Genomic DNA, 14,478 nt, shown 5'->3' with positions numbered 1-14,478 from the left:
CAATCTGTTGAGGACCTGAATGGAACAAAAATGGAGAGGAAGGGCAAATTCCCTTTCTCTAAGCTGAAACATCTATCTCCTGCCCTCCAACATGGGCGCTCCTGGTTCTCAGGCCTGGGAACTCAGATTTATATCAATGACTCCCCTGGTTCTCAGACCTTCAGACTTAGACTGAGTTGCACCACCAGCTTTCTCTCCAGCTTGCAGACTGCAGATGGTGGTATTTCTCAGCCTCCATAATTATGTGAGCCAATTCCTATAATAAATCTCTTCTTATATATATATATCCATATATATCCTATTGGCTCTGTTTTTCTGGAGGACTCTGACTAATACAAACTCCAAAGTCCATTTTGGTACCTAAAGAACCCAGGATGACCTAGGGTAGTGGATCTGCCAGCCTCGGTTCTGAGCTGCAGATGAGACCACATGGAGCTCCTCCTTACTTTACTCAGGAATCATTCACTTGATCCTCTTTCGTTAGAAAGACCGACTTGTGGGGTCGGCCCGGTGGTGCAGCAGTTAAGTTCGCATGTTCCCGCTTCTTGTCGGCCCGGGGTTCTCCGGTTCAGATCCCAGGTGCAGACATGGTACTGCTTGGCCAAAGCCGTGCTGTGGTAGGCGTCCCACATATAAAGTAGAGGAAGATGGGCATAGATGTTAGCTCAGAGCCAGTCTTCCTCAGCAAAAAGAGGAGGATTGGCAGTAATTAGCTCAGGGCTAATCTTCCTCAAAAAAAAAAAAAAGACCGACTTTTCCAATCTGATTCTACAGATATTAACAGAATACAGTCATGTCCATCACAACAAGAAGAGACTGATCTTGAATATGCTGTGTCTGCTGGAACAGCTAAAACTCTTTAATAAAGAGCAGTTCCTCACTGGCATAGTGTTTGCTGTTGAAGGCGTTGAAGTCCCTCGTCATAAGGTGGTTCTTGCAATGTGTAGTTCTTATTTCAGGCCACGCTGTGAGTGAACTAGTGATAGCAGACACGCTCACACCTAGGGAATGTTGGTGTCACTACACTGCCTAATAGACAAGAGAAACTTAGGCACACACAGTAACTTGGCAATAAATGACAGCACTGTATAACAGTTTTATGAAACAATGTGCTTTGTGTAAGTAGACGTGTTGCAACAATGTCAAAAACATATAATTAAAAAATAATCAATGCAGAGAATTGTTGAGTTTTGCAGATTGTGAGGAATTAAAGTGCCAAAAGATTGGTGGGCACAATTTCACTTCTGGGTACCACCAGAAAGCTTTCATGCTGCTGCCACCCGACCTACTGATTGATAAGTGTTTTCAGTAGTGACCACTTACCTGTGGAAAATGAAGGGACAGTTTGCAAAGCTGCTGAGCTGTGGCTAGAGCTCAACCCAGAATCACCTTCACAATATTTCTCAGCCATATCAAAGTGGATGCTCTTGAGATGACGAAAGAGAAGATGATGATTTCCATCAAAGCATCTTCCAAAGAGCCTTGCAGCCTTTACTTTTCTGTTCGTACAACCCCAGATACAAAAAGTTCACAAGCTATACAGCCCACCAGCTGATTTGCGTAAGGTTGGACAGTTGTAAGTCTTGATAATGACATCTCTAGAGCAGGCGGTCAATTTGCTCTGAAAAACACATAAAGGAATCAGTGAAAACAAGCCAACATCAAGCTACCTTCAAATCTGGAATTACTTTTACTGGTCCAATCACAGCAAGATTCCCAAAGACCCTGATGCTTTTTGTCCACATAAAGCCACATCTTTGGTTTGCTGTGAAGACTACAACTATAATCTGGAGGAGAGAGTGTAGGGAGAGAACTTAACCAGAGGCCTGCTGAAAGGTAGGACACTGAGGAGGGTGCGCAGACAAGGGTGAGCCCGTTTTCTTGTGCTCAGCAGTCATGGTCCACAGTGCAGTCATGTGATCATACCTTCTAGTAGAGTCACTTTCCAAGGTCTGGAACAGTGGCCATGAGGCAGACTAGCAGGGCCTTTAACTCGGGTTGCAGCTTTTGGTAATAATATTTTGTATAGTGCATAAAACTTTCTTCTGACACAGTAGATGGTTCTTCAGTACTTGTGGAAAATCACAATGTGAATAAATGTGGGAAATGGCCAATATTCCTGCTGAGTGATGCTCTGACCCGCCCCCCCCCCATGTTAGAGCTGTTGTAATCTCAGATTCTGTGTTTTTATGCAAGAAACCCACTTAAGAGAGAGAACTAAAGATGTCACCTACCAGTATGATGTGGAATTGACCAGAACATATACTGTGGTTACTGGGGAGAGATTTTCAATGCACCATAGGGAAACTCTTGATCCTGCCTTGAAGAATCTCCATGGAAACCATTTATGTATCTTTTCTTGCCGGATGGAACAGAGGAGTTTGAACTGGATGGAGAAATGGTTGCATTACCAACTGTTTGGCTGTAGAACTCAGGCAGTGCATACCCGGATTATGTGCTTTGTAACTGTCTTTGCTAAACAAGAGACATGAAGCAACAAGCATGAAAAGGCGAAAAGTGAGAACATAAACATACCTTTAATAAATTCCAAAGCAAAAAAGTTACCTATATGATGGAGAGCTCTAACAGACACCACATTAACTAAGCGATCAATAATGAGACAGAATGGCATACCACGCTCCCCAGGCAAAGCAACGGGAAACGTACATCATCCCCCAGGCAGTAGTCTCGTCAAAAGACTTACCCTACACCTAATCTTGAGCAAAGATTCACACATATTGAATTATAAAACAAATTCCTACTGAGAGGGGTGAGCTCGGGCACTCTGTCGACAAAGCAGAGGGGGTCAACCACAAGAAAAGAGTCAACCTGGTCCCAAACCTCAGTCTTGAATTTCTAACCCTTAATCTGTCTTGATGTTTTTCATTTAGAAATTCTCAGTCCACCTGACGGGATTAAACTGTTAGTTGGGTAGAGGACTCCACAACCCTGAAGGGAAAGATAGAAAGACAGAAATGATGAACTAATTGAACCCAAAGTATTTATAATTTTGTGTTAAATTTAGAAATGTTTCATAATCATTCAGGATGATGTGTTTGTATTACATATTTTGAATGTCCCTAAGGTTTAAGAGAATTTAACCGACAGGTTAGCCTTGCAATTTCTATTTAAATGTATAATTTATCTTTACATGTGATTTTAATTTAAAAGTTTTAAGAAATCCAAATAAATTTGTAAACACTACTGTAAAATTGAACTTGAACTGCTACATTTGTACATTTGGTTTATTAGGTTTACAGGAATTGTTTTAATAAATATGAAGATATTACTTGTTAGAGTTGTCAGTCAGTCCCATTAGGCACTGGAAACGTTTGGAAATTTAATTAATCAGGATTGTAATTAGTGCTCATTGCTTAGACAAATTAAACTTCTCAAAATTATGAGATAATTGAATATTAATTAAAGAACAAGTGAAAGTGATTATTATTTTGATACTCAAATTATTAAATGTATAATAGAACAACAAAAGGTATAGTTGAAGGTATAAAAGGAAAAAGTTTTTTTTTTTTGAGGAAGATCAGCCGTGAGCTAACTACTGCTAGTCCTCCTCTTTTTGCTGAGGAAGACTGGCCCTGAGCTAACATCCGTGCCCGTCTTCCTCTACTTTCTATGTGGGACACCTACCACAGCATGGCTTACCAAGCGGTGCCATGTCCGCACCCGAGATCCGAACCGGCGAACCCTGGCAGCTGAGATGCGGAACGTGTGAACTTAACTGCTGCACCACCGGGCCAGCCCCAGTTTTTTTCATTTAAAGTCTTAACTGAATATAAATTCAAACCCAAGGATATTGATTTTGTGTACAAAAGCATCAAACTCAAATGGATAGAAGCAAGCCAAATTACTCCACTTCATAAAGAATGATAAGGAGAGATGAGCAGCGTGGAGTGTGGGGGAACAAGAGGGTGAAGGAAGAGGAAGAGGAAAGAAGTTTCCCCAGAGAGCTGGAGAGAGAGAGATGTGTAACAATGACTTAGAGGAAGTCTTACTCTCTTTCATGACCTCCTCAAAAGAATTTCAGTACAGACCAACATTGCTTTTTTCTTTTTAAATCAATTTTATTGAGGTATAATTTAGATACATAAAATGCACCCGCTCTAAGTGTACAGATTGATGACTTTTGACAAGTGTGTACTCCCGCATAAGCCACCATCATAATCAAGATGTAACACATTTCCATCAGCTCAAAAACTTCTTATGTGTCTCTTCAACCCCAGACAAACACTAATCTGATTTCTACCATTACAGGTTAGTTTTACCTATTCTAGAACTTCATATAAATGGAATCATACAAATGTATGCTTCTGCGTCCGGCTTCTTTCATTTGGCATAATTTTTCTGAAATTCATCCATGTTGTTGCACGTATCAATTGTTCCTTCTTTTTTTAATTGCTGAGTATTATTCCATTGCATAGATTTGTTTATTCATCCATTCACCTGTTGATGGACACGTGGGTTGTTTCCAGTTGGGCCTATTGTAAATAAAGCTGTTATGAACGTCAGAGTGCAAGTCTTTTTTTTTTTTTTTAAAGATTGGCACGTCAGCTAACAACTGTTACCAATCTTTTTATTTTCTTTCTTTCTGCTTTTTCTCCCCAAATCCCCCCAGTACATAGTTGTATATTTTAGTTGTGGGACCTTCTAGTTGTGGCATGTGGGATGACGCCTCAACGTGGCCTGATGAGCGGTGCCATGTCCGCGCCCAGGATCCAAACCAGCAAAACCCTGGGCCACCGTAGCAGAGCGCACGAACTTAACCACTCAGCCACGGGGCCGGCGCTGCAAGTCTTTTTTATAGACATATTTTTTTATTTCTCTTGGGTAAATACCTAGAAGTGGAATCGTTGGGTCATTTGTTAAGTATGTGTTTACCTTTATAAGAAACTGCCAAACTTCTTCAAAGCAGTTGTATCAGTGTACACTACTCCCCCTTACATTTTCTCTTAGTACTTTCTCAAGTCAGATTTGTTTCTTTGGAGTAAGACAGTATCTTCACTGGCCTCAAGGTGGCCCCAATACATCCTGGTAAGTGCAAAAAGATATTCCAGTAAATGTTATTTTGGCTGGAGGAAAGGAAGCCCAATCCACAGGTGACTGTCTTCTGCCTCTAGTAACTTTCCACAACTTTCCAGGGCCTGGCCAAGGGCAGCCCTTGGACCCAGGAGTGTTACTTTTAGGGAGGGAGTTACGTTGATCTGCCCATCAACTGATCTTGAGTTAACCTGATCCCACTTCAGCCCCTGGGGTTATGGAGAGAAAAGGGCCCCAGGCTGCAGGCAGTGATCGTGGTTGCTTGTACCTCTCGGCCCTCACAAACGTAGGCCATTCAAAGCTGCATGGAGGGAGAAAGGGACTTTGAAAGCTGCCTCTTGATAACTAACTCAAACCCTTACCCTTCCTCTCACCCCCAATCCCAAAGCAGTTTCTCTCATCTACGAGTTCACTCTGGGCTTTCAAGGAAAAGAAGGGAGGGACTCCCAAGCCCTCTGGTCACTCAGATGAGGCTGCCTGCAGAGCCCAGCCACTTTCAGGCCCAGTTATTGTCCTACTGAGCAAAGATCTCTATAGACAACCTAGAAATGGGTGAGATGGGGAAAAGAGACCAGGTGGGGACCTCCAGCTGGCAGTAATGACTCTTCTGCCCAAGGACGAGAAAGAGGGGATGGGGCTAGGCAGAGGGCATGAAAGAAGACCCAGAGATGCAGTGGTTTGGAAGGACCTGGGGACAGGGTGACTAGACTGGGGAGGCTTCTTGAGGGAGAAGTTGTGCCGAAGTGGCTGGTGGGAGCAGACTTGGGGAGAACTCTCTGACTCTCCATCTCAGCATGAAAGACCAAAGCCAGATGCAGATCTGTGAGAGCGAGGGCTGAATTCTCCTGTCTTGGGTGCAAGGCCACGTAGAATAAAGACTACATTTCCCAGCCTTCCTTGTGGAGGGTCATCCTGGCCAATGATATGTGAACAGGTCAGTCACGTGGCAGCTTCCTGGGATTTTTATAAGAGATGGATGTCCTTGCACCTATTTCTCCCACCTTCATCCCTTTCTCCCTCTGCTGCCTGGAGTCCGAATGACTCTGTGGATCACGGAGGAGGAGGGCCACACCCAGGAAGGAACCTGCCCCGCTGAGGACTCTGGAGCACACAGCTGCCCCACCAGCGCTGAACGGCCCACTGCTCTCCACCTTTTATGTGAGAAAGAAACAAGCTTCTCTTGTTTAAGCCACTGTTTAATATTTGTGCTGTTACAGCCAAACCTAATCTTAAATAATCACGGAGCTGAAGGAGGAGGTAAGGCCTGACAGGGAAGCAGGTTCCAGTGGTGACAAATCCGCAGAGGTTGAAGGCCAGGGGAGAGGGGAGAGGAGCTGGGTGGCCAGTGAACCAAAGGTCATCTAGTTTGGAGGGTTTTCAGGCCTGGGGAAGAGTTTGAAGGGTCAGGTACTGTGTGGCAAGGCGGGGGACTAGGAGAAGCAACAAGGAGAACCAACCAGGCCCACCGCCGCCCACCCCCGACCCTCCCACTCAGGCCGAGCTGGGGGCAGGAGATTTCACCATTAACCCATTCCGGAGTTTTCATTTCTACCCAGGACTAGACATTCTGATTATTGATCTCAGTCCAGATTGGCCACTTAAGTGATCACAAGCCCTAGAGGAGATCAGAGGGAGCAACTGAGGCATGGGACCCACCAGAGATCTCATCACCTTGGGGCAGAGAGGATCTGCACCCTCTACAACCCTCCCCCCTTCACTCATTCATCCACCCCACAAATGTTTACTGAGCATCTACTACAAGCCAGGAACTGCTCTAGGTGGGGACAGGACAGTGAATACAGCACCAAAAGTGCCTGCCCTCAGGGAGCTTACAGGCTAATTGAGGAGACACACGCTACACAGGAAAATAAGATAAATATAAACGATGTTACATAGTGATCAGTGCAAAGGAAATAAGGCTGAGAAAGGGGATAGGAAGTAGGGGTTAAATTCCACTTAGGGCTGCTAGGGAAGGCCTCACGAAAAGGCCACATTTATGTCAAGACTTTTAGAAATGTTAGAGGGCGCAGGAGAGAGAAAATACAGCCGTGTGTTGACGATGTCGTTGGTATTAACCTACGGGTACAAACATGAATGTGATGCCTGTGTGCATCTGTGCAACAGGCGCGAGAAGGGGCTCCACAGCCCGATGGGCCAGGCTGGGGTGTCTGGCACAGAGACTGAATGTGACCAGGGCAGGACAGGCCTCTGAGCCCAGCCCAGATCTCAAGTACGGCCAAGAATGGGACCACACACCACCAGCTCTGGGCAGCATCAGCGACACCTGCTCCCAGGCTGGACGGCGCTATCTGAGGAGGATGGGCCCCAGAGATTGTAGAGTCTCTTGTGTCTGGCCCTGTGATATCAGGGGCTGGGGACAGTGCAGGGTGACCATGCGTTCTCCACCTCCCGCCCCATCCTCGCCCACTGCCTCTGCCATTTTGCACTCCCCACAGGCAGATGGGTCTGATGGGGTTTTTCCAGGCTGGGTCGGTGGCCTGACCCAGCAGGGGCCATGGGGACAGGGCAGGGACCATTCCTGGACAGTCAGGGGAGATGAGGTGTGTCCCTGAGCCCCCACAGCTGGGGGCAGGGGTTGGGGGTCTGGGAACAGCTTTGGCAGGAGCAGGCGGAAGTCAGGGATGGGGAGGTCGGCAGTGCCCCCCACCCCACATCCTGTTTTGGAATGTGGGGCCCCAACACATGCGTTCCTTTGGACTTCGTCCAGGCAGTATCTCCCCACCCAAGCCCACTCCCAAGGGAACTGTGCACCAGGGTGGGGAGGGTTCCCCGGCACGCCCAAGCATTAACCTAGGGTTTTTCCAGGCTGGGCTGAGCCCCTGAGCCAGCACGGGTTAAGGACACATTTTCCACCTCTTCCTGAAATCAGGCCAGGGGATCTCCATCAGCACGTGGAAAACCATACAGGCCCCCATGGCTGAAGGGGAGATGAAACATAACAAAGGAGGCGAGTCCTGGCGAGGCACAGCCCACCTCCAGTGCCTGTGCCCACCAGCCCCACATTAAACCCTGGGGACTGTCAGGCCCTGGGATACCACCTGGGAAGCCCAGCCAGGCTGAAGTGGGGACAGTTCCATGACGGGTTTAAGAGCATGGGCTCTGGACCAGTCAAGCCAGGGATGAGGCCGGGACCTGCCATTTACTTGCTGCCTGACTGTGGGAGAGTGGCTTAGATCCTCTGAGTCTCAGCTTCCCTCCTGCCAGGGTTGTCAAGAGAATTAAATGAGCTAATTCATGCCATGGGCTCAGCACAGGGCTGGGCCCAGCACAGGTGGCCAGGTGAGGGAGGGGGATGGTGTGTGGGCTGGGCAGACTCCCAGAAAGGCAGAGGGGACAAATAAAACATCTCAACCTGCAAGTGTCCCCTCCCTGGCCGCTCAGGTCACTGTCCATCCTCCTAACTCTCCTCCTCTAAGGGACAACTTCTCCTGCCACCTAAAGCAGTAGGAAGTGACTCAATTCAGAGCCTTATGGGGGAAGAGAAGCCTTTCTCTCTATTATAAAAACCATGCTCATTATAGTAAATCTGGACATTACGGAAAAGCAGGAAGGAAGCAAAAGCTGTTATTTAGCTACCGAAGCCAACCCCTCTGGTTAGCTGCATGTTTTTCCATGTGGGTTTTTCCCGGGCACGAGTTTGCTTGTTCTCTGTAACATGGTTGGGACCTTAGCATGAGAACAGAGAGCTGAAGGAGACACGGGGTCAGCTGGCCCAGCCTCCTCAGTTGACAAGCCAGGAGACTCTGGCCCAGAGAAGCTCAGGGACTTGTCCAAGGTCAGGGGTGGCAGAGCTGGAACCAGATCCATTAGGTGTTTGCTGCCTCTCAAAATACCAGTGCCCCCAACACCAGCACCAATCCTCCCTCCAGCTCTGAAGACGGCCTTCAAAGGGGACAGTCAATAGCGGATTGAGGCCTTTCAGTTTGGAGGGACAGGCTTCCATGAGTCCCCTGGTTCCCTCAATAAGGGGTGCAGCTCTGGTTGACCCCCCTCCCCCATTTCTAGATGGAGACACACCATGGGATGGGAGTGAGGTGGGGGTAGGGGTGGGTGAGAGACGGAAAGGGAGGGCTAGCAGAGCCCAGCAAGGGGTGTGCGCTGTGCCTGTTCCCAAGGGTGGAGTCAGACAACAGGGTCACGCTGTCCCTTTAAGAGAAGGGGGAGAGCTAGCCCCTCTCAGCCATCCTGTCCTGTCATCCATCCCAGCCAAATGCGAAAGGGAAAATGAAAGAGGGACCAGGAGGAACAGGTCCTAGGCATCTCTCAAGGTCCCTCGCTCAGCTCTAACACCCCAGCTCCAGCCACAGGGTGAGTGGGGCTGGTGAGGATCTGGGGGCCTCAGGGCCCCAAGGGACCCAAGTGTGTGTGTGTGTGTGTGTGTGTGTTGGGGGAGGCTCTGAGGAAATGTGGGAGGAAGCAGAGAGGCACCAGAAGGAGATGGGAGAGGGCTAGGCCGGCATTCCCAACACCCTGGGGTCCGAGTGTTTGGGGACACCTAGGACAAAAGATCCTGATAGAGTTATGGAAATTGGGGCTCCCTTTGTGTCAGGCCCCCCAATTCTGTGAGGAGTCCACTGCAGTAAAAAGGACAGTAGAAATGGTGGGCGGAGAAAGAAGGAGGGATCCCTCTGGGTCTGGTGGCTCCCACCTCTCCCAGGGGTACCAAATTGGGTCTGGAGTCCCGGGTTCGAGCCACCGTTCTTGCCCATGGAGTATCCCTGAGCACATAAGGGCACCACTGGCTTTCTGCTTCTACAAATGCGGTCAGGGGCTGGCCCTGCTGATCTCCACGTTCCCTGTCTACAAATCCGGACTCTGGAGGAGCACAGGACCCAACCACGCAGGCCCATGGGTGTCTGGCTAGAGCACCAGGGTGGAGCTCCTCCCCAGCACCCATTGGCCCCAAGGAGAAGGGCGCCCATAGTTGAGAATCACCGAACCCCTCCCGCACCCGCCCCATTTGCTAACTCATTTGTTCCCACAAAATCCCGCCTAAACCCAGGTCTAGCTGACCCCCTGACTCACCCCGAAGTTAGAAGAGGTCTAATGGACTACACCCCGACGGGGATGGAGGGGTGGGGGTCCCTGATCTGCCCCGGCCTCTGACTCCAGCCCTGCGTCCACAGCGCCATGGGGGAGTGGGCGTTCCTCGGCTCGCTGCTGGACGCCTTGCAGTCGCAGGTGCCGCTCGTGGGCCGCCTGTGGCTGGTGGTCATGCTGATCTTCCGCATCCTGGTGCTGGCCACGGTGGGCGAGGCCGTGTTCGCGGACGAGCAGGAGGAGTTCGTGTGCAACACGCGGCAGCCGGGCTGTCGCCAGATCTGCTACGACCGCGCCTTCCCCGTCTCCCACTACCGCTTCTGGGTCTTCCACATCCTGCTGCTCTCGGCGCCCCCGGTGCTGTTCCTCATCTACTCTATGCACGAGACCAGCAAGGAGCCGGGTGGCGCCGACGCCACGCCCCGGGGGCGCCCCCAGGGCCCGTGCGCGCCCTCCGCCCTGCGCGCCCGCCGCGCGCGCTGCTGCTACCTGCTGAGCGTGGTGCTGCGCCTGGCGGCCGAGCTGGCCTTCCTGGGCGGCCAGACGCTGTTCTACGGCTTCCGCGTGGCCCCGCGCTTCGCGTGCGCCGGCCCGCCGTGCCCGCACATCGTGGACTGCTTCGTGAGCCGGCCCACCGAGAAGACCGTCTTCGTGGTCTTCTACTTCGCCGTGGGGCTGCTCTCGGCGCTGCTCAGCGTGGCCGAGCTGGGCCACCTGCTCTGGAAGGGCCGTCCGTGCGCCAGGGGCTCTCGCCAGGCGGCCGAGCGCGACAACCGCTGCAACCGCGCGCACGAGGTGGCGCAGAAGCTGCTCCCTCCGCCGCTGCCGCCGCCGCCGCCGCCGAACCTGCCCTCCCGGCGCCCGGGCCCGGATCCCTACGCCCCACCCGCCTATGCGCACCGGGCCGGCGACAGCGAGGGCGGCAGCGGCCGCAGCAAGGCATCCCTGGCCATTGTCCGCCAGGACCTGGCCATCTAGAAGCGGCCACCTCCTCGGGCGGAGAGTGAGATCAGAGGCCGGCAGACCCCGCCGCCCCCGGCCCTCACCGCAGAAGCAAGAGGTGGCTTCCGCAAGAACTGCTCGCAGGACCCTGCTGAGCAGGAGACACGCAGCGGGGATGGCCTGCAGGGTGGCATCCCAGCCGGGCCGGGTCAGAGGATGAACTAAGGCAGGTCCTTGATGCCCTGACCCAGGTGGAAAGGAAGGAGGCCAGGGGGCTGGGAGAAAGTGGGTGAAAGGAGGGCAGACAGAGTGCAAGGTGGAGGAGGTTCAGATGGTGACCTGGTTGTTTTACTGGGGACGAAAACAACCGTGAGACGAGTCTCTGTGTGGGCTCTCCGTGCATGTGTGCACATGTACACAAATGCGGTGCACATGTAAAACTTGTGTGAGCCGTTTGTGTGCATGTGTGTACGAACATACACATTCCATGTGAGCTCTCTGTGTGTGCACACCTGTACATCCTGTGTGGGTTTTGTGTGTGCATATGTATACCCCGCGTGCGTCCCGAGTACGTACACGCATGTGTACGCCCTGTGCGAGCTGTGTGTGTGTGATCTCTGATATGCTCTGTGTGGGTGGCCAGGATCCAGTGCCAGCAGCAGCCACAGTGCCTCCCTCCCTACCTGGGGGGTGCATCACAGGAAGGTCTCCCCTCCTGATGGAGCCCACACAGGAAGAGGGGGGCAGGCCACAGCCTGGTAGGGCTTGTGGGCACCTCCACACTCTGGACCTTGCGGCCTGAGCTGGGAGGCGAGCTGCCCTTTCACCGAGGTAGAGTGGGGAGCGGGGGTGGGGCCAGAGGGCAGGACTCTTCTCTTCTAGCTTCACCCTCCTCACCCTGCTACTGGTCCCCACAGTTTATAAACATGCTTGAGTCCCTTCCATCCTCAGAAGAAACGTCCCCCCAAACGTGCTCCTGGCCCCGCATATCCTGCAGCCACCACCCATTTCCGTCCTGGGGGAATACAGAGAGCTGTCTACATGGCTGCCTCTTGTCCCCCTCCTGTCTCTCCTCTATCCCCATCTGTCTTCCTCCCTCACTGCCCAATGGGGCCACTCTCCATAAGATCTTCCAGAGCCTAAGCGACAACTCCAGGGGCCACCATCTGACTGCTCCCCTGGGGCTCCGTCCCCCCTGCTGAGCAGATTGCCAGTGACTCACTCGGCCTGATTTTTCCTGCGTCCCTGGCCCTTCCCTCTCTGTTCCTGCGCTCCTCTTCTGCCGCTCCTCTGCCTGTACTCCACAGGGCGGCCGAAGGGTCTTTCTCAATAGCCCCCCTGCTTAGGCCATTGGGGCTGCTCTGCCCTTTGGGTAAGCCCAGCACCTGAACGAGGCTCCTGACGTCCATCTGGCCCTGCCTCTCAGGCCTCCAGCCCCGTCAGATTGACTTCCCCACGGTTTCTCTGCTCCAAATGACACCGAATTTTCTGTTTCTCCCAAGCCTGGTGCCTGATTCTGCTTCCCAGTGTTTGAACATCCTGTTCCTTCGCCGGGAGCAGCCTCCTCTTTGCAGCCCCACCCTCCCCTGGCTGACACCCACCTACCTGCCTTTTGGTCTCATTTGGGAAGAAAACAGATGCTTTCCCTGACGCTTGCCACTCTCAAGTCACTGAATTCTGGACCCCTCCACGCAAACTCAGATGTGGAGGTCCAGCTGTTTTCCAGATATATTCCTTCAACGAGTATTTGTTGAACACGTGCTTTGCGCCAGGCAGTGTTCGAGATCAGCACTATTCAGGAGAAACAGGACATGAGCCACATGTAATTTCAAGTTTTCCATTAGCCACGTTAAAAAGTAAAAGGAAACAGGTGAAATTAATTTTAATATATTTTCTTTAACCCAACCTATCCAAAATATAATTTCAATATATTATTTGAAAATATTAAGGAGATATTTTACATTCTTTGTTTGGTACTAAGTCTTTGGAATCTGGTATATATTTTACCCTTGGAGCACATCTCAGTTTGGGCCAGCCATGTTTCTAAGACTCAGTCACCACACGTAGTTAGTGGCTGCTGTATTGAACAGAGCAGATCCAGATGTTGGGCTACAGTGGTGAGCAAAACCTGACTTCATGGCGCTTACATTCTGGTGGGGAGGGCCAACAATAAATGTAGAATGTACTGCCAGGAAGCCATAAGAGTAAGGGGAGAATGACATCCTTGAGGGATGACACTGGAACAGAATGTAACCATGAAGTTGTCTCCAGGAAGAGCATTCCAGGTGGAGGGAATGGCAAGTGCAAAGGCCCTGAGGCAGGAATAAGCCAGAGGTGTTGGAGGCCAGTGTGGCCTGAGTGGAGCAAGGGATGGAGGAGGAGGCATGTCAGCAGCACCTCAAACACAACCTCAACTTCCTTAGTTCTCTTTTCAGTTGCTGATGTCCCCATCCACACAGGTCACCTCTACCCACTGTTGCTGTAGCCTGTCCTCTGCCTGCCTTCCACACTCCTCAATCACCTGTCCTCCCATTTCACCACCTAAGTATTTCCTCCCTGTCTCCTCTCTTCTCCACCCCTCAGAGGCTGCACAGGGTCAGCCCCGTCACCAATGGCCTGGAGAACTCCCACAGCCTCTGCTCTGCACCCCTGCCCCCACACTCCTCATCCTGGATTACTGATCACCTCACTCACTGGCTTAAAGTCCTTCACTCCCATTGCCCTCAGGATCAAGTCCAGCTCCTGAACAGGCGTGACCTGAGCCTGTTCCGGCCGCCACATCCTCACCTCTTCCACCAATCCAACCAAAAACTGAAATGGTTGAGACACAGAGATGATGGCGATTTCCAATCACGAGAAGCTATTTATCACCTCTGCATCCCACCTGGCTGACTTTCCCTTAGAGATGAAGCTGGGGGGAGGCACCTCTTCCAGGGCGGCTTCCAAGCTCTACCTGAGCCTGGTTCGATGCCTCTGCCCTGCGCTCCCAGAGGCCTGAGCAAGACCCGGTCACCGCCCTCCCCAGGCTGTATCTGCCACCATCCTTGGTGAAGGCGGGGCCTGGTGCAGTGCCAAGCACATGCCAGCCCGTGGTGACCAGACGCCACAGCAGTGGTTCCCAACGAGGGGGCAGTTTTGCTCCCCAGGGGATGTTTGGCAATATCTGCAGACATATTTGGTTGTCACAGCCGGGGAGAAGATGCCACCAGCATCTAGTGGATAGAGGCCAGGGATGCTGCTAAATATCTTACAATGCACAGGATGGCCCCTCACAGCAAAGAATTCCCGAGCCCAAAATGTCACCTGGGCAGTGGTTGAGAAACTCTGCTCTGCAGCAATGCGCTGTGAGCCCCTGAGGGCAGCCCCAAGCCGCAGAGGGTCCCAGCAACAAAGGGACTACCCCAAGGGGCACTTTGTAAATGT

General features: G+C 51.5%; 1 protein-coding gene and 1 pseudogene across 1 annotated transcript; both read left to right on the top strand.

Annotated features, from left to right (window-relative positions):
* Window positions 1-587: 587 nt before the first annotated feature.
* LOC123276390 (kelch repeat and BTB domain-containing protein 2-like) lies at window positions 588-2,428 on the top strand (annotated as a pseudogene).
* A 7,775-nt stretch (window positions 2,429-10,203) lies between these two features.
* Window positions 10,204-13,016, top strand: GJD3 (gap junction protein delta 3). Its single transcript, XM_070483224.1, has one exon. The coding sequence runs from the start codon at window positions 10,204-10,206 to the stop codon at window positions 11,089-11,091; it is 888 nt and encodes a 295-aa protein (XP_070339325.1). The 3' UTR covers window positions 11,092-13,016.
* Window positions 13,017-14,478: the final 1,462 nt, after the last annotated feature.

The sequence above is a fragment of the Equus asinus genome, chromosome 13 (genome assembly GCF_041296235.1).
Source record: "Equus asinus isolate D_3611 breed Donkey chromosome 13, EquAss-T2T_v2, whole genome shotgun sequence".
In the NCBI taxonomy this organism is placed as follows: Eukaryota; Metazoa; Chordata; class Mammalia; order Perissodactyla; family Equidae; genus Equus; species Equus asinus.
This window is presented reverse-complemented; position numbering and strand designations above follow the sequence as displayed.